General features: G+C 36.5%; 1 protein-coding gene and 1 long non-coding RNA gene across 11 annotated transcripts in view; one reads left to right on the top strand and one right to left on the bottom strand.

The window, feature by feature from the left end:
- Positions 1–10,932, top strand: part of PTGER3 (prostaglandin E receptor 3) — a 181,818-nt gene extending 170,886 nt beyond the window's left edge. For 2 of the 4 annotated variants that reach the window (XR_015254789.1, XR_015254787.1), the window contains one exon: positions 9,045–9,166. Coding sequence is in view for 2 of the 4 variants with exons in the window: in XM_086717276.1 (XP_086573402.1) it covers positions 9,045–9,294 (250 nt within the window). In the remaining 2 variants the exon portion in view is untranslated. Of the gene's footprint in view, positions 1–9,044 lie in introns of all 4 variants that reach the window. The other 2 variants (XM_086717276.1, XM_025931260.2) reach the window with 2 other exon arrangements.
- The window catches only part of LOC112868308 (uncharacterized), a 362,521-nt gene that overhangs the window by 168,309 nt on the left and 168,309 nt on the right, over positions 1–25,903 (bottom strand). The window lies entirely within an intron of this gene.

Here is a 25,903-nt window from a genome sequence, read left to right as displayed (position 1 = left end):
CGGTTAAGCGTCCGACTTCAGCCAGGTCATGATCTCGCGGTCCGGGAGTTCGAGCCCCGCGTCAGGCTCTGGGTTGATGGCTCAGAGCCTGGAGCCTGTTTCCGATTCTGTGTCTCCCTCTCTCTCTGCCCCTCGCCCGTTCATGCTCTGTCTCTCTCTGTCCCAAAAATAAATAAACGTTGAAAAAAAAATTAAAAAAAAAAAAAAAGTTGTAGCAAAACATGTTTTCTGTCAGCTGAAGTCTAAAAATAACCTATATGGAAATTTTGGAGTTAAATCTGCTGGCTTCATAAGGAGATTTTGACATCTTTTTTTTCCTTTTTAAAATAGAAAATTTAATGCTATCAACTATTAAGCAAGACAGAAGAAGAAAACATAGTTTTCTTTCACGCCACATTCTTAGAAGTATTTTTATAACTTACTATAATTATTTTAGAATACAAAATTTTAAACGTTTCAGATGAGTTTCAGGACCAAAAGTCTCTCATTAGAAGGTGATGCATTTGTTCGTTAAAATTGTAAAGCTGAAAGGCGTCTTTCTTGGAAATGCTGAATTGCCGTCTAAACTAAATAATAATAACCGTAAGACAGGTTTTGTGTTCTCTCTTTTATTTCACACATTCGTATTAAGATTAGCAAATGTAGAAAGCAAGTTATAAATGCGGGCACCAACCTACAAGTGGCCTTGAAAAAGAAAGCTGTTCCCAGGGAAAAGAAACCATTAGGATTATTCAAAAGCAAATGAATTCTCAATATATTTTCACATTTGACAATGAACATCTATTGTGTCAATCATCACTGTGTTGTCACAGAGACATGACAGACACAGCAAAAGAAAATGTCCCATATTACCCTTCAACCCCACATGAATCTCAAAATCCACTAATTCCATCTCCTATCCATTTCAGTCCCCATGTCCTTAGCTCCTCTCCTCACCTCACTAAAATTCTCTGGGGGAGCGCCTGGCTGGCTCAGTCAACAGAGCATGCAACTCTTGATCTTGGGGTTGTGAGTTTGAGCCCTACGTTGGGTGCAGAGATTACTTAAAAATAAAATCTTAAAATAAATAAATAAATAAATAAATAAATAAATAAATAAATAAAATTCTCTGGTCAGTCATTATAATCACCTCCTTGCATATGTTCTTGAGGACTTCTTTTCCATAGCTGGTTCTGTTCCATACTTACCAGAACTAGAGGGGTTGCAGGTTACAAAGACGTAAACATTTGTCAAAAATTATCAAGTTGTACATTTAAGAGTTACCCATTTTGTTGCATGAAATTTTACCTTTAAAAACTTTAAACAAATATTGAACTTCAGTTAGTAGTTTGGCTTTTTGCAATACTATGGGTTAGCAATATTAAAACTTGCTTAAACATATGAGTAATGGGACTAGTATTTTAGAGGGAAGCTATATATGTGGAAAGAAGAAACATTTGTATTGAATTGAAATAGAAAGTATTAATATAAACTCATGATTTTTTTTTAATTTTTTTTCAACATTTATTTATTTTTGGGACAGAGAGAGACAGAGCATGAACGGGGGAGGGGCAGAGAGAGAGGGAGACACAGAATCGGAAACAGGCTCCAGGCTCTGAGCCATCAGCCCAGAGCCCGACGCGGGGCTCGAACTCCCGGACCACGAGATCGTGACCTGGCTGAAGTCGGAAGCTTAACCGACTGCGCCACCCAGGCGCCCCTAAACTCATGATTTTTAATATCTACCTACCTAGCCAAACACATTTAGAAGTGATTATAGATATAACCATATATGTGTATGTACATGTACATGTACTAGATATGTCCACTGAGATTATCTAAAAGTTATGACAGCATTAGCAATGAGCATACCTAATGCCTATGTCTTGATTTCTACTTATCATTTGCATTAAAAGAAACTAGACTTCTTAAAGAAAAAAAATGATTCCAGGTCTGTGTCAGAGGGAAAAATACAGTTATAAAGTATATTATTGGGAAAATTGATAACATTTGAATATAGGCTATGAATTTGATAACAGTGTTTATCAATATCAATTTTCCTGATTTTGTTAATTGTACTATAGTTATGTAAGAGAATGTCCTTGTTTTTAGAAAATATTCACTGAACTATTTAGTGGTAGGGGGTCACAAATGTCTCCAGTTTACTGTCAAATAGTTCAGAGAAAAATCATCTATCTATCTATCTATCCATCATCTATCTTTCTATCACCTATTGAGAGAATGCAAATGATAAAAACAATTGGGAGAAAAAGTAAATAATTGGTTAATGTAAATAAAAATATTCCTTGTTCTTTTCACTTTGCCGTAAGTTTGAAATCATATCAAAACAAAAGTTTAAACAATATCTTCAATGGCTTCTTGTGTCAGTCAGTATAAGACTTAGTTTCAAAAATGGCCAAAAAGTGTCCACATTGTCATGTGTACCTTCATTGCTTCTCTGATGCTGTCTTTTCCATCAATTTCTCTTTCAATGCTTTATCCTCAGATGTCCTTGTAACATATCCATCTTACAAGATGTCCTTGTTACATCCCTCATGTCCTTTAAGTCTGTGCAAAAATCTCACCTTCTCAATTGGACCTTCTTCTTTTCCATTACATCCTGCCTTACCCCCAACCTTCACACTCTTGATCTTCTTCACCCTGTTTTACTTTTTCTCTTCCATGACACCTATTAACTTTCTAACAACCATATGACTTATATGTCTTATTTCTGTCCTTTTGCCATTCTCTAGAATGTGAGTTCCACAGACAAGAATTTTGTCTGCTGCCTTTTCTGGTATATCCTAAGACCTGGGACAGTACAAGTCACTCGATAAATATTTGTTGAATGGAAGAATTATTACTATCACATTGTCAGATTACCTCTGGGAAACATTTACTCTTTTGAATATTAATATTTAAGGATATTTTTTCTTTATAGTTCTTAGCTCACTGTAGTCAGTGTCTATTAGGTATTAATATCTGTCATCATGTTAAAGCAGTATAGTTTCAGCTATTTCTAAAGCATATATCTAGGGGCGCCTGGGTGGCGCAGTCGGTTAAGCGTCCGACTTCAGCCAGGTCACGATCTCGCGGTCCGGGAGTTCGAGCCCCGCGTCAGGCTCTGGGCTGATGGCTCAGAGCCTGGAGCCTGTTTCCGATTCTGTGTCTCCCTCTCTCTCTGCCCCTCGCCCGTTCATGCTCTGTCTCTCTCTGTCCCAAAAATAAATAAACGTTGAAAAAAAAAAATTAAAGCATATATCTAACTTAATTGGAATAATTTAAGGAGTTTAGAGAAAGTACTTAAGAAAGCCATCTGAGCTTCACAAGGAGGCAGTAAAATGCTCTGGCTCCTTCTTTTTATCATCTGTTCCTCAGCTTTGAAGGTTTGGAAATAAGAAGCTGGCTCACACTAATCAAAACTCATGAGATACTGGTGAGCATACCAGTTTAAAGAATTCTAGCGAGAAATAAAATTTCTACAGATATCAGATATTTGAATCTTCTACTCAGCTTATTTTTCTTAAGAACTTGACCTGCAGTTCAACAGATAAGTACAAAGTTACTTTTGTGGAATCAGTAAAAAAGGAATGAATTAGATTATGCTATCCCAGTGAATACATTTTTCTGTCTAAGGACAGAGCATCTAGGAATATAGTATTGGAAAATCCACTCCTCTGTACAGGGCATTTTCTCACTTCATGATGTTGAAAAGGATAGTATTATAACTGTGTTTGGAACACTCCCCCTTTTGAAGTTTCATGTTAATAATCGGTTCACACATTTCTTCCTTTAGTCATTTTAGTACACACCTAAGCCACAGTCAAGCCCTATTGCTATTGGTTTCCAAAGGAAATCACATTGTTCTTTGAAGATAATACGCTGAATTCATTAGTTTAGCTTTTAGAGGTGGTATGAGGTGATTCCTCCACTGTAACTCATGTCTCTATTGTCTTCAATTAGATAACAAAGAAAATGTTTAATAAAAGCTGCTTAATGCTTAATCAAATTAAAAAATTCCTGAACAAAGTTAGGCTTCATGAAGTTCTAAAATCTCACTAGGTCACTGGTTCTGGACCACAATACAGTAAAAGCACTTCTTCCTATTCCTTCCCCTAAGTGCAGGTAAAAGTCCTGGACATGATATATAAAACAAACATAAGAAGACTGTGAAGGTATAAAGAAGACTGACCAACTATGAACCTTGGAACCCAGGAAAGACCAAGATGGCCTTCCTTTTTGATTCCTATATCCTGGACTGGGTACTGGAAAAACCATACCTGGAAAAGCCGATGGGAACTGACAAAAAAGAGCCCTCATAAAATCTAGTTCTTCCTGGCAAAGGACAAAGAAAGGAACAGCTTAACAAGATGAAAATTTTTTAAATAATAACTGCCCTACTGCAGAAGTGCACCATGGAACAAAATGCAGCTCTCGCCCCATCACTGTGAGCAAAAGCTGAGTGGGGATCCTAGACTTCTACCCTTGCCGGGCTGTAGTAGAGGCCTGCAGTGTGATGTCAGAGAAGCCAAGCGGGGAGATGGGACTCCCACCCTCATCCAGTGGTAGCAATCCTCTCCCAACAGTGTCAGTGGAAGTCAGCCAGGATCCTGGGCTTCTGTCCCCACCTGGCAGTAATAATGCACCCTCCCATCTCCGCAGAAGTGATACAAGAGGAAGCCAGTTGGGGAACTTTCACTACCAGCCAGCAGGAAAACAATTTCCTTCTTGCAGTGTCAGTAGAAAATATTAATACTTTTCTGACGTGGATCTCAATCTATGCAGAGGAAGTATTTAAGATAATTATATTATAAGTGAAAAGCAGTAAAGTAACCCAAAGGGAGGCAAAATTTCCACATTTGATTCTGAAAGTAGTAGACCTTTGTGGTGATGGAAGAATTCTGTATCTTGATTACAGTGCCGGCCACAGGAATCTATATACATGTGATAAAATGACATGGAACCATATACAACATTGTACCAATATAAATTTCCTGTTTTGACATCGTACTATAGTTAATGCAAGATGTAACCATTGGGAGAAAGTAGATGAGGGTACCCAAGGACTTTTCATTAGTGCAGCTTTTTGTAAATCTATAATTATTTCAAAATAAATAGTAAATAATAAAATTTTAAGAGATCTTTAATAGGGCATATTTGGAAACTTCTCCTAACCATGCAAAAACATAAGAAACATATAATAAAGAGTTGGTATAAAATTATTAGAGCAGATTTCCTCAGTAATTGGTTGGGGGGGGGGAGATTCATAGTTATTTATGACCTATTTGTTTCAGGGAATGCAATTTTGTTTTGATGTTGATATTATTATCAATTTCTGCTTTTTCTTTTTAAATTTGAGTATAGTTGACACACAATATTCTATTGGTTTCGGGTGTATGATTAGTGATTCGACAAGTTTTATACATTATGTTATGTTCACAACTGTAGCTACCTATCTGTCCCATGACATTGCTGTTACAAAATCATTCAACTTCTTTTTATGTAGTTAATAATAACACTGTATAAAAGCTCATGAGTCATCTTGTCTGGTCATTAATATAACTGACAAGTTTTTAGCATTTCCTAAAGAAAAGATGATTTGGGGCGCCTGGGTGGCTCAGTTGGTTAAGCATCCGACTTCGGCTCAGGTCGTGATCTCACGGTTCGTGGGTTCGAGCCCCGCGTCGGGCTCTGTGCTGACAGCTCAGAGCCTGGAGCCCGCTTCAGATTCTGTGTCTCCCTCTCTCTCTGCTCCTCCCCCACTCAGGTTCTGTTTCTCTGTCTCTCAAAACTAAATAAACATTTAAAAAATTAAAAAAAAAAAGAAAAGAAAAATGATTGATTATCTTCAGCTATCAGGGAATAGCAGCAGATACCTTGGAAGCCTGCAAGGATTTTTTGTTTTGTTTTGTTTTGCTTTTTTCCTCCTTCAAGAAAGTGAAAAAAAAAAAAATAGAAAGGAGTCTCTGGATCTATTAGTGGCACAAGTAGATAGCAGCATCAAACTGTGATAGCGAAACACATCCGGACCTCATTGCCCATGTGTGTCTGATTTTTTATCTACAGTGAAAATCCTTCCTTTTCTTCCAACCTATAGAAAACACTTTCTAAGTTTCTTCAAAGCCCAGATCACTTTTCTGGGAATTGATCCCATCATCCTCCTAACAGTCCCATTTGAACTATGTGATCTTCTCCACTGGTCACAATTGATTAGACTAGTATAGGAAAGGAAATCCTATACTAATTTGGAATTGGGACACACAGACTCAAATTGAATAAACTTAAGGTCCAATGTTGCCAGTTTTCTATAGTCATTACTGCTTCTGAATCATGAAATATTCCAAACACAGGAAAAAACCTACCCAATTTCTTCCTACTGTAAGTTAACAGATATTAATGTACTACCATATTTCTCTCAAATTTTTTTTTACTAAAAAACTTACGAACATTTGGATATAGAATTAAAATTAAAAAGGCTAGTACAAGATGTACCAACCACCAAGATATAAAAATAACCAAATTTTTGTCACATTCATTTGTTTATTTATGTTTTAATTATGGTAAAGACATATAACACAAAATTTACCATCTTAACCATTTTTAAGTGTGCAATTCAGTATTGTTAACTATATTCACATTGTTATGGAATGGGTCTCTAGGACTTTTTCATCTTGCAAAACTGAAACTCTATGCCCTTTGAACTATTTTTCATTCCCCCGTCCCCCAGCCCCTGGCAACCACAATTCAACTTTCTGTTACTATGAATTTGACTACTATAGATACCACACAGAAGTGGAACTATTCACCAATTGTCTTTGTGACTGGTTTATTTCGCTTAGCATAATGTCTTCAAGGTTCATCCTTGTTGTAGCACGTGACAAGATTTCGTTATTTTTTCACACTAAAAATATTACAGTGTATATATTTTCCACAACTTCTTTTTACATTCACCAATTGATAGACATTTGGGTTACTTCCACTTCTGGGCTATTGTGACTACTGCTTCAATGAACTTGGGTGTGCAAATATCTCTCTGAGGTTCTTTGAATTCTTTTGGATATATATACAGAAGTGGGACCACTGGATCACATGGTAATTGTAGTTTTATGTTTTGAGGAATCTCTATACTGTTTCCCACAGTGGCTGCACCATTTTACATTCTCATTCACAGAATGCAAGGCTTCTATTATCTTCACATTCTCACCAACACTAGTTATTTTCTGGTTTTTTTTTTTTGATAGTGGCCATCTTAATAGGTGTGAGGTGATCTTGCATTGGGATTTTAACTTTCATTTCTTTAATGATTTCTTTAGATGTGCATTTCTTCATATGCTTCTTGGCCACTTGTATATCTTTTTTGGAGAAATGTCCATTCAAGTTTTTTGCTCATGTTTAAATTGGGCTGCCTTTTGTTGCCATTGAGTTGTAGGGGTCCTTTACGTATTCTGGATATAACTCCATATATAATATTTGCAAATATTTTCTCTCATCTGAAGATTGCCTTTCACTCTGCTGGCTATTTTCTTTGATGTGTAGAAGTTTTGAAATTTCATGTAGTCTCATTTGTCTGTTTTTACTTCTGTACTTTTGGTGTCATACCAAAAAACCATTGCCAAATTTAATGTCATGAAACTTTCCCCCTACGTTTTCTTCTAAGGTCTTATGTCTCACATTCAGGCCTTTAATCCATTTTGAGTTAATTTTTGGTAAATGGTATAAGATACGGATCCAACTTCATTCTTTTGAATGTGAATATCCAGTTCTCCCAATACCAATTGTTGAAGAGACTGTTCTTTTCTCTATTGCGTAGTCTTAACACTTTTGTTGAAGTCATTTGACCATATGCAAAAGGTTTTATTTCTGGGCTCTCTATTCTATGCCATTAATCTATATGTCTGTTTTTATGCCAGTACCACACTGTTTTAATTAATGTAGCTTTGTATAACTTAATGTATTTTTTTAAAAAAACTGTTCACGGGGCGCCTGGGTGGCTCAGTCGGTTAAGCGTCCGACTTCAGCTCAGGTCACGATCTCGCGGTCCGGGAGTTCGAGCCCCGCGTCGGGCTCTGGGCTGATGGCTCAGAGCCTGGAGCCTGCTTCCGATTCTGTGTCTCCCTCTCTCTCTGCCCCTCCCCCGTTCATGCTCTGTCTCTCTCTGTCCCAAAAATAAATAAACGTTGAAAAAAAAATTAAAAAAAAAACTGTTCACAATTTTCCTTCTTTATATATTTTACAGCAAATATCAGACCACATAATTTTACCCCCATGTGATTCAATATAAATCTCTAAAAATTGTGGACATTTTCTTTTCAGAAAGTATTATCATTACTTAATAAAATTGGCAATGTTACTTTGTTATCATCCCATACCTAGTCCAAAATCAAATTAGGAATTGTCTGGAAAATGTGTCCATTGATTTATTTGAATCAGGATCCAAACAAGGTCCCCACTTTAATTTGATTACATCTTGTAAGTCTCTTTTGATTCACAGAAGTCCTACCCTTCCTCCTTTTCCCCTCAGGCATTGATTTATCGAAACTGGATTAGTTGTCCTATAGAATGCCTTACATTCTGGATTGTTTACATCCTTGTTCTGTCACTTAACTTGTAAATGGAAGTTAACTGGTGGCTTAATTGTATGATCATTTAACTATACATTGAAATTCACTCAAAACTTTGATTTTTTTTTTCATATCTATATGCAGTTTTCTTAATTCACTTGCAAACTGGAGATTCTGGGGACTTTTCCTAGTTTCACTGGTTATTCTCAGATGTCTTCCCATGTTTCCACCCAGAATATGTAGGTCTTCTTCCCTTAGTAATGAATGTTTGTTGGCAAATTTTTTGAACCCTGAGTTGGAGTTCAACCAGTGGAGTACACCGGCTGTCCCCATTCATTTCTCACTATTCCTGCCACCCAGCTGTGTCCTTATTCTGCTACTGTAGGTAATTTATCACTTGTGTTCACAATCTGAAATTTTTGGAAATATCTTGCCTTCTAGGTTATACAGATGTTGTCAATGGATTTCTCATTTGTTATCCTAATTCATTTGCTTATTTTTCAGGAGGAATTTTTTGGAGATTAAAAATCAACCTTGCTGCCAAGATCACATCACTGGAAGTTTCTCAACTTTCTTTTTGTTAAGGAAAGAAAATATCACAGAAAAACCACACCTCCCAACCAATTCTTTTTCACTTTTTCCCCTATGCCCACCCCTAAAGGTAACCCCATCCAGAAGTTCCCATGCATGTTTTTTTTTTCACTTTTACTACATGTGTATGCATCCATTAAATTTGTATCCTACTGTTCTGTGAGTTTAGAATATTTACATATATGTTGTCATATTATATGTATGATTTGCTACTTGGTTTTCTTCACTCGTAATTGTATTTCTTGAAATTTATCCATATTGAAACATGAAGCTCTAGATCATTAATTTTAACTGCTGTAGAGTATTCCATAGTTTGAAGAAAGCATAATTTGTCAGTTCCCTGACAAGAAAAAATTATTCTATTTCACTATAATAAGTAGCAGTACGAAAGACAGAAAGAAAGAAAGAAAGAAAGAAAGAAAGAAAGAAAGAAAGAAAAGAAAAGAAAAGAAAAGAAAAGAAAAAAGAAAAAAGAAAAGAAAGAAAAAAAAACAGTGAACATGTTAGCTTGTGCCTATCAGCATGAGTTTCTCTAAGATAAATATTTAGGAGTGGAAGTGTTGGGTCAAAGGGCATTTGCATCTTCTTATGTTCATATGTATAAGAGTTTCCTCCATGTGTATCTATACTGAAATCTGTGATGTTTTCACTTCTTACATCCTTGTAGGTGTGAAATGGTATCTCATTGTTAATTTATTTTACATTTTCCTGATTGAAATGTGAGGTTGAGAATCTTTCTTATTGATGATTTGGTTTTCTTCTGTGACTGGCCTGTTTATGAAATTTCTCCTGGTTTACATGTCAATTTCTTAATGATTTTCGAGGGTCTTAAAAATATCTCTAGATAATAACCCTTTTTTGGCATTTATTAAATACAATGGATTTTCTTAGTGTCTTCTGTAAATCTTCTGTGTGTCTCTCTCTCACCCTCTCTTGTTTTTTCAATTTCTATCTCTGCCTCTACCAGTGTCTCTATTCCAACAACTCTTTCTCTCTCTATAGCCCAGACTTTGTCCATGAAAACATCTTGGGAAACAGGCAGCATACCAGTCTTTTCATTTTCCCAAATCTTTCTCAAAACCACGACCACCACTTACATTTCTTTCTGGAACGTCCTTTCTTTCTGAAGCATTGACACTCAGTAACCAGATATTAAGAACAGAAGAATTCTACCTTTATGGACAACCTGTTTGTCGGTTATAATCATGTTCTGTACATTAGTTTAAGTTCAACTGGTGTTTTTCCTTTTTATAGCATTTCTCTTATTACACTTTTCCTTATTCTGGATCTTTCCTATTCCCTATCTTTATCAGGATTTTGCAAGTCTGGTGAGTGCAATAAACAAAATGTTAATTGTGTGGTGGGTGAGGATATGGATAATAGGAAAAAGAAAAATAAATTCAAATTCCTTTATAAACACAAACCATGCATTGAATGAGAATTTGATGTTATGGCAAAATAAAAGTTGAGGTGATAATGTCAATTTATTTAAATGGGTAGATGTCAAAGTCAAAATGATTTGGAAAAAAAAGAAAAGTTTCTAGAACATACCAGATTATATTATCACATTGTCTCCACACACACACAAAAATGGTGTTAATGCACAAATGCCTCTCGAAGATTATGTAAGTTTGTGAGTCTGAAGTAATGCTATTTTGAATATTAACATCTAGTTAATATAACTTCTTAAAGTGAAATATATGGAGTAAAGGTTTGCTTTGCTTTGTTTTCCTTTTTTTATCTTTCTCTTTGGCTTTTCTTTAGCATAGACTAGAGAAATAAAGGCACCTGTAAACTCTTAGAGTTATTTATTTGGATTCCAATTTAAACTTTCCATTATTTTTATTTTTATTTTTAAACACAGGCATTTGTTTGGTTTCATGAGAAAGCCCTCAGTTTTGTTCTCTTCTTACCAAAGTTCTTAAAATGGAAGTATTATTTTAACATTTGATAATAATAGACCAAAGAGGGTGATAACATCCAAGTCCTAAGTAGGTATTTCATCACCTAGAATAATATTTTTAACCAGAAAGTGCATTAGACAAAGAATAGTAGGGGATTCTAATTATAATAATTATAACTGGAAGAAATAGCTGACCTGGGATAACACATCTAGTCCAAGTTTGTATCCAATATAAATTTTTAAATCTAAAAAAAAATCTAAATAATATTTAGATTCTAAGTGATGAGTCAGATTTGGAGACAAAAATAGTAGCACGTAATGTTTAATCTGTTCAAAAATAGGAGTGATTTCATTTAAAAAATGACAAACATTCTTCAGAGTTCCAGGCCTCCCAGTTATTTTAACATAACAATTTATCTTGGAGGAAGGCTCATAAACTCTGCACTGTTTAGTTTACTCCTGCACCTTGCAGGAGTTCACTTAGGAAATTGACTCTTAATTTGGTTCAAAAGGTCAGTGCCCTTAAATTAGGGTTTTGTGCAATGCACAATACAAAAAGGTCAATAATTTTATTTGAAAAAATCATTATTACTTTGCACTCTATTTAAGTCTATATTACCCTCAAAAGAAATTAATTGTCTTGGTGATTTTGTACATTTGCCTCAAAGTTCTTTTTTGTTTGTTTGTTTTAATGATAAATGTAATATCTATATTAACTTCAGGTTGTACCTTGAACAAAATCTCACTCTAATTTACAGAATAATTGAAACCATTCTCAAAAATGTCCAATATAATAAAGGACAGGTAAGCTTCTTGTTTCATAACATTTTCCAAAAAGGCTTTTATTTCCAAGTAAATTTGATCTATTCTTATTTGCTATTAATTTAGCAGCCATGACCTGAATTTGATTTATTTATCCAGCTAGCTCATAAATCTTTGTATTAAGTCTTTGTATGTACTAGGCAATGATTTACCCATGACTCAAATTTTTAATTCTTTCTTCCATAAATTAAAAAAAAGTTAGAATTTCTGTTTTTATCCTCGAATATTCCTCAATAATAATTCCAGTAATTTATCTCTTACATAAGTCTGGATTAAAGAGATGATTGAAATTCATAACAAATGTCATTTTTGTCTCTCACATTATCCTACTACTTAGAACTATGAAATAGGCAGTTTCATATTTGTAGTGCTTCACCCATATCAATAATCCTGTGAAAACTCAATGGACTCTTAGTGAAAAAGAGTAGTTCCTGCTCCAAGGTCCCTGAATGAGAATAATCTGCAACCTTGTGGTAGATTCTAGGACATAGAGCAATGCCAAGAACAAATGCTAGTTCCCACTAAAGGTAGGAGACTACAAACTGGGCTAGGCCCAGGTTCTGGAAAGGCCTGGGAGCTAGAAGATTTTGAGATGAAAATAAAGTGATCTCTGTTACTTTCCAGCCCATCCAAGACCAATCAATAGGTCAGCAAACAGAAAAGATATTGAAATAAATATTATGTATTTAGTTCCTCCAATATGCTAGTGTTAGCATAGATCCATATTGCCAGGTTTCAGTGCTTACCATCCATGTGAACAAGAATGTAACCTCCCTGTGCTGCAGTTTTTTTATCTATAAAATAAAGACAACACATTTGCTAAAATAGTTCAGTACATTTGTTCTTAGGATAGTGCCTAACACACACAAAAAAACCATTCTTTAAGTATTTGCTATTATTGCTGTATTATTGTTGTTGTGATTATTAATATAATGAGTGGCACACCGATATCACACGTTTTGACAGAAGCTTAGCAAAGATTCTGTTGACTTAACTTCTCTCATCATTTCGGACATCAAATCATGATCACAATTATGTGCAAGGTCCTAATAGCTCAGGTATATCTCTGGAACAACACCAGATGGATTTTATTTTTTTTTCCCTGAAGAATGGATCCTCCAATTAAACCTAATCATGAAAGGGTGACTGGGTGACCCAGTCTGTTAAGAATCTGACTTCGGCTCAGGTCATGATCTCACAGCTTTTGAGTTGGAGCCCTGTGTCAGGCTCTGTTCTGACAGCTCAGAGCCTGGAGCCTGCTTCAGTGTCTGTCTGTCTGTCTCTCTCTCTCTCAAAAATAAATAAACATTAAAAAAAATTTTTTTAATTAAAAACAAACAAACCAACATAATCATGACTCATTAGGAGCCAGAGGTTTTTAAACAGTGCTTTCCAGATAGCCACCAGTTTCAGGGAAGGATTTGCTCTATGGTAGCCTGGAGGTCCCAATGCTTTCATCCCAAGATGATTTTTATCTTCCACCTGGAGGTAGGGTGGAATGACCTGTGACCACGTTAGCCCACTTTGAGGGCCTTGACTTAATGTGAAAATCTCAGGTTCTATTTCTGAGCTTTGCAACAGACTGGGGGCTGGGTCTCTGCATCTCAGCACATGGACTTCAGCTGCCAGGTAACCAGGTAAACCATCTGCTTACCACTCATGGTTCAGTATTTGAGTTTCAGCTCATTCTTCCTCTTCTCCTCTCTTTTTCTTCTCCTTTTTTTTCTCTTGCTTCCTTTCCTTTTGTCATTGGAGATTTTTCTCACTGTCATCTGAGGAATACATTTAAAGGGTACATTTGCAATACTTCAGCTGCAACCCAGTTGTACTGCAGTGGAGGGCCACTCAGTGTTTCTAGTCCATCATCCAGGAAAAAGTGGAAATCAAGATTCCATTTTTTTTGAAAGCCTAATCAGAGTTAGATTGTGTTTCTTCTGTTGGCAACACTGTGCTAAAACTGACCACAAGGAGGCCTAGTTTTTTCCAGGTTATAGGCTTTTCTACTTTATTCCCACAGCAGCCCAAATTCATGGGAGGAAATTAAGTGTGTGTGCCCAGGATCCTATCTATACCATGTCCTCCAAAAAACTGGTTTTAATTTTCTTTCTTTCCCATCGGTATGCAAACCTTAACAATGCAGTCAGCGGATCTGGCTTTAATCTTGTTGCATTATATTTTACACAGCCATTGTACACATTTTATCTGAAGTAAGAGCATGACTGAGTAAGCATGTGTATGTGTGTGTGGTACACTGTAATCGTAAATTTTTTATTATTTTTCAATGTAATAAGAGAGAGGGTCAAGCAGAGGTAATAAAAGAGCTTATCAGAAAACAGACAATTTATGTCCTCAGGGAAGGAAGGATTACAAATCTCAGGCTTGGTCAGAAATGAAATTTTACAATGTAAACATTCACAATTTCATGCTAAGAACTGCATGTGGAGGTAAAATACATTATTATTACAGGTAGATTCCAATCTTTGGAATGGAGGGGGTCTGCAGGCAGAGGTTTCGTTATTGGATGTCCCAGCTGACTGCTCCAGAATACTCCAGCAGTTACACGCTGGGAAAAAGAAGCAGGTGTTATCAAATGACTGCTCAGGAATGTGACCTAAAGGGGACACTAATTGGAACACAGGCTGGTCATACAGCTCTCTTTGGTGGGTTGTTTTAAATGGTTGTCTGCATCTCTTGATGTCTGTGATCTCTACCTAGGTCACCTTCAACAGCTTCTCTTCCTGTAAACAGGGAAAGGAGTGCCGGGAAATAGGTGAGTGACAGAAAACAAGTGGGAGTCATAGTCACTTCTGGCCCTATTAACCAGGATGACACTACTTGCTAGGTTGGAGTTGAGTTTTAGTAATCCTTAGATATTTGCGGCTGCTTTGTTCAGAAATTGAACTCAAAGCAATGACTACTGGTGAGTTTGGATGGTGTAGCCAAAATAATTCAGGATTCAAAGGGATCAAATCTCAGCCCCATTATTTGATCACTTTGTAACCTTGGTCTCATAACCTAGCTATGTATTATTATTCCAATTTGTGAAATGGCGATTACAATAACTCCCTCTATAGATTAATGTGAAGATAAACTAAGAAAACATAAGGTACAAATACTAGGTGCTCAGTATTTTTTTGGTTCCTTTTTCATCATGCTGTAGGTTAATTGTATCCAACTCTTCCACTCACAAAAATTGGGTTGGGCGTTAGAAGACATTTACATATTCACATTGGGGATCAATTCACTCCATCCACACTAACCATTCTCATTGTTGTACAAACACAACAGACATTCTCCTGCCTTAAGGGGATGGATCTGGCTGTTCCTTCCCCATGAATATTTTCCCAGTTATGCACATAGCTGACTCTTTCACCTCCTTCAATTCTTTGATCAGATGTCTTCTTCTCCTTGTGGTTTATCCCAACAGCCTCATTTAAAATTGCAAACTCTACATGGTTTCCTCCCTGCTCCCATATTGTTGTACTATTGATTCTCTTTACCACACTCTTTTCCTTTTAAAAATATAATTATCACCTTCTGGCACTCTATAATATTTACTTTTCATTATGTTTTTTGTTCATACCTTGCCTTCTCCCACTAGAATGTACACTCCATAAAGGCTAAAATCTTTATTTAACTAATGTATCCCAGGTACCTGTTTCCTGATATACAGTTAGGGGACAATAAATTTTTTTTTTTTTATTTTTTAAAAATTTTTTTTTTTCAACGTTTATTTATTTTTGGGACAGAGAGAGACAGAGCATGAACGGGGGAGGGGCAGAGAGAGAGGGAGACACAGAATCAGAAACAGGCTCCAGGCTCCGAGCCAGAGCCTGACGCGGGGCTCGAACTCACGGACCGCGAGATCTTGACCTGGCTGAAGTCGGACGCTTAACCGACTGCGCCACCCAGGCGCCCCACAATAAATTTTTTTAATGAATGCACACAGGCATTTCAGACTAAATTAGAGTATAGAATTACTCACTTCCATATCCCCAGAGCCCAGAGTATAGAAAGTGTGAAATGTGTAATGGAAAGGATGAAAATAATTGATACACATAAAATCAACTTCTCAAGAGGGTGAGAAATTACGTAAGCTCAGGCAAAACCCATCATCATCATTCTCTTCTTTCTGAACTTGACAAGCAAACATACTGGTTTAGGATTTTTTTCTATGTTTGACTAGTATAAGAAAGTCAGAAGGTCAAGAAAATGTGGAGAATATTAACAGTTGCCCAAGAACTTTGTATAATCCTGATGACATTTATATTCCTGCTGGGTTATTTAAATTTTGAATGCTGATATTTAAACTAACACTGGATTGGGGCACCTGGGTGGCTCAGATGGTTGAGCGTCTGACTTCGGCTCAGGTCCTGATGTCACAATTTGTGAGTTCGAGCCCCGTGTCGGGCTCTGTGCTGACAGCTCAGAGCCTGGAGCCTGCTTCGGATTCTGTGTCTTCTTCTCTCTCTGCCCCTCCCCCACTTGTGCTCTCTCTATATCAAAAATAAATAAAATTTAAAAAAATTTAAACTAACACTGAATTAATATTAATCATTTTTGAAATAAAAGAGCAGTATGATGAAATTCAGATGCACCTCATCAGTGGATAGACCTACATTGCTACCCATGTCATTTTGAGTTTGGCTCAGCAGGATATTGGCATCTGTTCTTTTGGAGTAATCTTATCTCCCTCATCCAAGTGAAGAGACACAACTGATTAAGTCTCTTCTGAGAATCTGTCCTTTGTTATTAGAATTTTTTGCTCTACATAGTGTCAAGAAGGCATTATCTAATACAATCTTAAGAAAATACAACACCACCTTCACACTCAAAAGATGACATCATGCTCAGAGAATTTCTATAGAGTCAAACCCAAAATGAAGAATAATTTATAGTTGAGTTATTTGGAGGAATGCAAACCTCCAAATAGATGCATGTTATAAATATAAGCAAAGAAAGTTTATAGAAATCATAGTAAATTTCTGTCAAGAAAGTTGGAATTATCACCTGACCTTTTTCTGTCTCTGTTTTTAGTAGTTAAAATGATAGTCCGTCCCTTGAGATCTCTCTCTAATGGATAGTTTAGAACATATTAACCTGATTTTACACAACTGCTGTGCTCAGTCAACTGTACTCACAGTGTCATATATGCCTGAACAAGCAGGCATCGTGCAAAGGCTTTATGTGATGCTAGCATCTAGTTTTGCCTCATAACTATGCATTTATAAATTAACTGTGCCTTTGTCTTGTCTCCGGATATTAACACAGTTGAGGATTGGACAGGCTTCAATGAAGAAAGATGCCCTAGAGAAGCATGGAAACCATTTATATTCTACCTCATGACTAACACAGTCATTCACTTATTTTTGAACACACAGGTTAAAGGAAATATGCAATAACTCTCTGAGACAATGTGAGGACAGAGAATTAAATCAAGCATTTATGCCATCAAAAATATGTTTTAATGTGTGCAGCAGGCTCAAGTGCTCAAAACTCAAATGTCTCACTTTAAAGTTAGGACTCCCAGGTGGCAAATAAAACCACCAACATATTCATGATTCATTCTTACCTCTTTACATAAGCCTGCAACTGGGAACACAAATAAGGAATATGAAACTGACCCAGAATCTATCATTCAATATTATTCTGCTGAAAGTGTTACATAAAAGCATCCAGGAGTCAAGTAGGAAAAATCAAAATACAAGACCATAAGCCCAATTGTTATATTGTTAAAGCATGGATAAATAAAGATGGGTGGTCCTATGTACATGTTCTATATCAATCAGAAGAGATGAAAACCTATCTGCTCCTAAGACTCTGATGGCATAAGTATCACAGAATGAGAAATGTATTAAGTGGTTAGTGCTAAAAGTAACTTTTGAGGACCAGTTGATGTAGAGAATATACCAGAAAAACAGAAGATACCATCTTTGCCATTCAGTTATATTTCTCTTATTAAGTTCATCTAAAGATTTGGGCATCAGGTGGCATGATACCAAATAATTGAACTGGCCGGGTGTTTCACTTGGTATCCAGAATTTATAGATTAATATTTATTCTAGTTTGTCCTTCCCTTTGTTTGGTAGTATATTAATTATTATGCCCTTTTTACTTCAATTGGAAAATTATTGTTTCCAGGCTTCTCTGCCTAGTCACTGGTCATTTGTTTATACAGGCTATAAAGTGGAGTCCCCAGGGTCTGTTCCTGTTTTAGCTACCCTAATTTCCACCCTGCAATTAACCAAAGGGAAGTGAATATACAACACCGAAAAGGGAGCCAACCAAGGGGCCACCATTAGGTGATTTTAGACAGTGAACATTGGCACAGCTATTAAATTCAATCAACAGGATAAGCACTAAAAAATATGGATCCAGATCACTGGTCAACTATTCAGATGCATGCTCTGGTTCCACAGTGAAAATCCAGAAGCTGTAAGGCCACAGTAGAAATTGCTGCATCCAGTTTAGTCAACAACTCACAGATAGTTATAATTAGGAGTCATCTAATACTCAACTCTTGCCCAAGGTCATAGAGGTCATTAATGACTGACCCAGAGCAAGAACCAAGAATTCCTTACTTAAGTACTGGGCTCTCTCCAACCAATCTTTAACCATGAGGATAATGTAGCTCTGAAATAAATTTGTACATATTTTTATGAGTTCTATGGCATATTTTAATAACCCCACATAATTTCAGATGAATCCCGGTTGAAGTTTCAAGGCTTTTAGTTCACTTTGAAATGACAAGTTATTTACAAATCTTAAATGTACTGAGCTATGTACTAACTTTCTTTTGTTTGTTTACTTGAGCAAAGGGAGGACAAGTAGCCCCAGACCTCAAGCCATTCATGCTGAGGAACTGGACCATATAAACCAAGAACTCAGGAAATAGCAAATACAACTTTAGTCAGTAGTAAATTTATATGCTGGAGTGGCTGAACAGTTTAAAAGTAACGTAAGGGAAGAAAGAGAACAAGGAAGAAGCAAAGTTGAGAAGATAAATTTTTCTTTAAAAACTCCTCTAGGGGCGCCTGGGTGGCGCAGTCGGTTAAGCGTCCGACTTCAGCCAGGTCACGATCTCGCGGTCCGTGAGTTCAAGCCCCGCGTCAGGCGCTGGGCTGATGGCTCAGAGCCTGGAGCCTGTTTCCGATTCTGTGTCTCCCTCTCTCTCTGCCCCCTCCCCCATTCATGCTCTGTCTCTCTCTGTCCCAAAAATAAATAAACGTTGAAAAAAAAAATTTATGAAAAAAAAAAAACTCCTCTAAATAACCCCTTTTTCAATGGCAGTCTAGCCCAATTTAGATAAGCCAGGATGACTAATTTATTCTTTCAAAACATTGCTTATGTATCAGGATGTTATTTTCTACAATCAAAAAAGTAGTTTGTAGCACATCAGAGCGCTAAGGGAATTAGTGGCTGAACAATCCCTTTCAGGGTGCTGCTCACTTAATTTGTTATGGGATCGAACCATACAAGACATACAAGACAAAACTGATCTGACCATTCACCTTATACTCAAACTAGAAGTAAAATAGAACCAACTGCCTCTTTATTGTTGTCACTTTTCAGTCTTTATGTCACAAAATGTTAGATCTTAAAGTCCCTACCTGACTGCCTGGAGTACTGACTTCCTGCCAGTTGCATTATGTTGTCAAATGAGTAAAAACAAACTTTAATTATATTAAGTCATTGGAATCTGGAGCAACTTGTTATACTAGTGTTATGCTAGTGTTATTTACCCTGACCTGTTACATAAGTAATTTTTCACATAAGTGAGTTTTTTCATGTGGTACACATTATATATAATTTTTCTTCAATAGTTGATTCTCCCCTGCCTTCTGTACACCTAGAAGATGTGATTATTGGCCCTTAAAGTTGAATTAAACACTGTGATGGGTTCTGACCAATAAATTGTGAGTATAAATTGTACGTAACTGAGATTGTGGAAATCTCATGTTTAATTGCCCAAGCTCTCTTTTACCATGCTGAGTGATTGAGAGAGCTTGTGTTCTAGGTGGTGCAACCACCACATGGTAGAGTCCTCATTGACCTGGCTTCCTCAGTGACTGGGGAGTTGAGTCTCAAGTCAATCAGCAATACATATATAATGTGAGCAGGAAATAAGTTGCAACTTTGAAGTTGTTTGTTAGCACAACACAACTTAACCTATTTTGATTAATATGTGACATACAGGCTAGAATATGTATATGTATAGGATGTATATGTGTATATATGCATATATGTATTTAGCCATGTATGTACATATACATATATGTATAAATTTATGTACATCTATTCATATATGTACCTACATATGTATTAACATATAATGTATATACACACATAAACACATGTAAGAGGTGTATTAGGCAGAATATGTCTATATGTACACATACACACATATATACACATATGATTAGTAAATTGTTGCATGAGGAATTTTGATGATTTAACAGTGCTTTATTTTATAGAAAGTGTTTTTAAATTACATCTTTAAAAATGATTTTTAATCAATGTAGATTATTTTTTATAACACCATGACAAAAAGCAAGCCATACACCAAATGATCTGTGCTATAAGTTCTGCAAGGAGCTAATCACAACATTTGTCCTCTCTGCATTTTAAACAGTATGAAAAATAAACATAGGAAATAGATGGAATTGTGGATCTCAGAATATTAGCTTTCTCACCCTAAAAAAAGATCCAAATGGATTTTCCTACCCAGTCCCACGTAATGTGAACTGACTCATCCATCTACTTGCAGGGAAGCAGCTAGAGGAGTGTGGGCTTCCCCATGCAGAGGCTAAAGCCTCTGGTTCCTAAGAGTTCAGTGTATGGAACAATTAGCAAACAGGAGAGTGGGTACCACTTGAAGACATGCTGGAGAGGGAAAAGAAACTACTGCTTTGGTCAACAATGATGTTCTCCTCAATCTTATCCTTTAGAGAAAAAAATAAAGGGGCAATAAGGAAGAGAGAGTCATGATGATCTTCCAGTATTGTTTCCTCCTGGAAGGACACTCCTTTTGTCTCTGGACTTAGAGGAGTTGATTAATAAACTTTCCCTTCCACCTACAATGACCTTTTCTGAGTCTTTTGCATCATTGCCATCATTACTACTCAACATTAAAAACTGTCTCCTCTTACTAAGAAGACATGATGATTAAGTGCAATGTGATATACTGAATTGGATCCTGGAAAAGAAAAAGGAAATTAGTGGGAAAACTGGTAAAACCTGAACAAAGTCTGGAATTTAGTTGATAGTAATGTACCAATGTTCATTTCTTAGTCTTGATAAATGTACATGGTTATATAAAATGTTAATGTTAGGGGATGATGGACTATATATCAGATATACAAAACTCTCTGTACTACCCCTGAAACCTTTTCGTAAATCTAAAATCATTTCAAAATAAAAAACTTAAAGAAAAAAAATCTGTCTTTTTCTATAAGCTTGGGGCTACAATCACTAAGAATCTAGTTCTATGAGTAAATTCATGGCAAAGCCTCCTTAAAAGAAATATGGATTAAATAGGGTGAGTCTGAGGGGTAGTTTGGGGTTCCTTTTATTTATTTTTTTATTTTTTTATTTTTTTTAAATTTTTTTTTTCAACGTTTATTTATTTTTGGGACAGAGAGAGACAGAGCATGAACGGGGGAGGGGCAGAGAGAGAGGGAGACACAGAATCAGAAACAGGCTCCAGGCTCCGAGCCATCAGCCCAGAGCCTGACGCGGGGCTCGAACTCACGGACCGCGAGATCGTAACCTGGCTGAAGTCGGACGCTTAACCGACTGCGCCACCCAGGCGCCCCTGGGGTTCCTTTTAATATTCTGACTTAAGCATAACATTCTGTAACACTTATAACACTCTGTAGCAAAGCTGAGGCAAGATTGGCATATTTGGTATATCTGCACTAAATGCTAGTGAATAACAAGAGAGACATAAACACTTTAAAAACACACTACAATATGTAGCTGAATTCTCATAATTTTGTGAATCCTAAAAGGTATTCTTTTATTTTGCTTTCAACTTCCTTCTACCTGGGGAAATTCTTTTTAAATATCCAAGAATGATACCTACCCTTCTCAAATTCTAGATCAAGATGGGGAATGTTAGGGGCATCTGGGTGGCTCAGTTGGTTAAGCATCTGACTTTGGCTGAGGTCATGATCTTGCAGTTCGTGAGTTTGAGCCCTGCATCAGGCTCTGTGCTGACAGCTCAGACCTTGGATCCTGCTTTGGATTCTGTGTCTCCCTCTCTCTCTTTTCCTCCTCTACTTGCACTCTGTCTCACTGTCTCTCTCTCTCTCAAAAATAAATAAAGAATAAAAAAGAATTTTTAAAAAAATAAAGGGGAATGTTATATGTTCATCCTCACAGTTCCTAGAGGGGTTCCATAGACATCCTTGCTGAATGCAACATTCACATGTCTACATTACAAATAACCTCAATGTTCATGGGATAATGGTAGGAGGCCATTTAATTTCAACAAACAAACAAACAAACAACCTCCTGTGAGTCAACACAGTAGAAAAGAAATGGTTAATATCTTTGGAACCAGAAAGAACTAGGTTTAAATACCAGACATGCCACTTTCTACCCAGCTTCTCTTAAGCAATATATTTTATCTAAGTCTCAGTTTGCTTATCTGTAAAACTGTAATAATACAGCCTACTTATAAGGTGGTTGTGAGATTTAAATGACACATCATACATAACACAGTTCCTGGGATGCAGCAGGGCACCTCTACATATCAGTTCCACGTTCTGTGAAGAAAGCAAGGTTTGATAAAAAATAGAATAGCTTGAAACTATGACTGTCAAGATGGAGACAGAAACAAGTGTCACTCGAGAAGAAAAGGCATACACCTGGCCCTTGTTGGAAGGCATATCTTTTTCATAATTGTACACAATCTGGATTGTGGTCACAACTGTAGCTCCAGCTTGCCTTTCAATCAGCATATTTCCACCCTCATGTCATTGTTCATGGCATCATGGAAAGATTTACAAGATGCACTATACTAGCAGTGTCAAGATCATTGGAAGACACAACTCAGCTGATTATAAATGATAACTTTTTTTCTGTTAATTGCATAGTCACAGACAATTCAGCCAAAATGTGTTTGCTGGTCATTGCTTTAATCTTTCAATACCCCCATTTGGGAGAGAACAAATTTAAAAGTAAGATGATACAAAATGATGGTCATCCTCCTGGTTGAATTGGAAGACTTCGCCCAAATCAGTGTACATTGGTGCCTTTGAGCTCAAATTCCAAGTAATTGGCAAATGTACACCTGACAACTCAGTGACCAGTAACAATTCTAGGAGCATTGATCTTAGTGGTGAAAACTTTTAATACATATAAGAGCTCTTAGAATAGATTTCAAGGCCTTATAAAACCAACTAATGATATAATGATATTTTATTCTATTTAATTACCAGGCATAATGCAATGTAATTAAATCCAATGGTATGAGGATAACAGTACCAAGATACAATTAAGTTAATCACAACACATGTAAGATCTATTTATGTACCATATAAATCTTCAGACAAGAAGGATCTAAATCTACCTTAATGAAAATAAGCATTTTTCTTGCATTTGCACATGATAAAAAGATACCAGTTTCCAAATTCTAAACAGTATAGGATAAACAGGCAATAACAGTGTTTTGAAAAACTAGATACTAACATTAACTGATCTTTAAAGAATTGGATTTAAGAGCGTAAGAATTATGTCTTCTAGTTCAGATGCTTAGAGACCCCGGGTGAGAAAAAATTAAGAATATTGAAGATGAGTATAAAGAAGTTAAATCACTATGTGGCACACCTGAAACATAGGTGTTTTGTGTCCACTGGACTCATATAGCCCTCAATGTAATGGTATTAGAAAATGGGGCCTTTGGGAAGTAATTAAGTTTAGATGAGGTCGTGGAACCTTCATTATGGGATCAGTGTCCCTAAAGAAAAAGACATCCCAGAGCTTTCTTCCTTTTCCTCTCTCCACCAAATGTCTGTACAGCAGGAAGGTAGCCATTTACAGGCCAGGAAGAAGGCCCTTACCAGAATCTGACCATGCTAGCACCTTGACCATAGACTTCCCAGCCTCCAGAAGTGTTATAGATAAGTGTCTTTTGTGTAATCCATCTAGTATATGGTATTTTGCTAAAATACTCCAAATTAAGACACTGTCATTTTGAATATTCTTCCCTATTTTTCCATATATTTAACAGTAATAAGTTTTTGGAAACTTTCTTCTTGTGCTCTTTGCCCATTCTACTGTATTTTTCTTATTGGGCTGGAAGTGATCTTTTTTAAGTATATGTAAACTGTGCCATATTTTTTTTTGCTAAAATTTCCCCAGTTAAACATATATTTTTAAATATGATCATTTTTGCACACACAGATTTTTTTATCAAGTCCAGTGTATCAATATATACCAGTATATTTTTCATCATCTTAGAGTTAAAATTAATTCATATTTTCTGACTTTTAAATTATTTCATTTTTATATCAAATTTTTCATTCATCCGGCATTAATTTTGACATATGCTATAACAGGAAGGTCAGCTTGATTTTTGTCCCCAAACATCAATTTTCCTAACAGAATTTATCAAATAATCTCATTCCCCATCTGTTTGTGATACCTTATTTATTATTATAATAAATCCCAAAATATAATTCCTACATATTATAAGAACAGTTTTGGAGCTCTTTCTTCTGAATTCAGATCACATTCTTACTCTTGAGCCAACACTATACTATCTTAATATATTGTTGCTTTATACTGTATCTTAACATTTGGTTACTGTGAATCAAGATGTAACAGAGGTACCTGGGTGGCTCAGTTGGTTAAGCATCCGACTTCGGCTCAGGTCACGATCGCATAGTTTGTGAGTTCGAGCCCCGCCTTGGGCTCTGTGCTGACAGCTCAGAGCCTGGAGCCTGCTTCGGATTCTGTCTCTCTCTCTCTGCCCCTCCCCTACTTGCTCTCTGTCTCTCTGTCTCTCTCTCAAATATAAAACATAAAAAAAAATTTTTTTTATAAGATGTAATGTAAAGAGCTAACACTAGTTGAAAAGTAGACTTTAGAGTATGGCCTTTCTGTTTTTGCTCCTGTAGTTTTTAAATTCTTATGCAAATCAATGGAAGCATTGTCTCCTCTAAGAAGAATTTTCTAAATTTTTTTTTTAATGTTTATACTTATTTTTGAGACAGGGAGAGATGGAACATGAGCAGGGGAGGGGCAGGGAGAGAGGGAGACACAGGATCTGAGGCAGGCTCCAGACTCTGAGCTGTCAGCTCAGAGCCCGATGAAGGGCTCGAACCCATGAACCATGAGATCATGCCCTGAGCTGAAGTCAGACGTTCAACCAACCAAGCCACCCAGGTGCCCCTAAGAAGACTTTTCTAAATCCTTTTCCTTCTCCCAGGTTGGGTTTGGTGGCTTTCCTCTATGTTGCTTTTTTACATTCTCATAATGTCGCATGAATAGCTTTGTTATGACATATATCTCACTGCATTATGAGAGCTGAGTATTTGACTCTACCAGTGGACTATAGTAAACTCTTCGAATGTAGGAGAATATGTTCTGTATCCATAAGGCCTTGAATAGTTTCTTGCCATATTAGGAGATGGAGAAATTTCCCTTCAATAAATTAATAAATGGTATCAGTTGAACTTTCCCCTAATGTGGATATAGGGGAAAAGGAAATCTAGTGTACAATTTAGGAAATGTTTTCATTAATCTAGGATTTATTACAAATATATACACTATAGTCATTTTATTTTTTTTTATTTTTTATTTTTTTTTAATTTTTTTTCAACGTTTTTATTTATTTTTGGGACAGAGAGAGACAGAGCATGAACGGGGGAGGGGCAGAGAGAGAGGGAGACACAGAATCGGAAACAGGCTCCAGGCTCTGAGCCATCAGCCCAGAGCCCGACGCGGGGCTCGAACTCACGGACCGCGAGATCGTGACCTGGCTGAAGTCGGACGCTTAACCGACTGCGCCACCCAGGCGCCCCCACTATAGTCATTTTAA

Source organism: Puma concolor, chromosome C1 (genome assembly GCF_028749965.1).
Source record: "Puma concolor isolate L17-30 chromosome C1, mPumCon1.1.hap2, whole genome shotgun sequence".
Lineage (NCBI taxonomy): Eukaryota > Metazoa > Chordata > Mammalia > Carnivora > Felidae > Puma > Puma concolor.
Note: the sequence above shows the minus strand (reverse complement) of the source record. Positions and strands in the feature narration are given on the sequence as shown.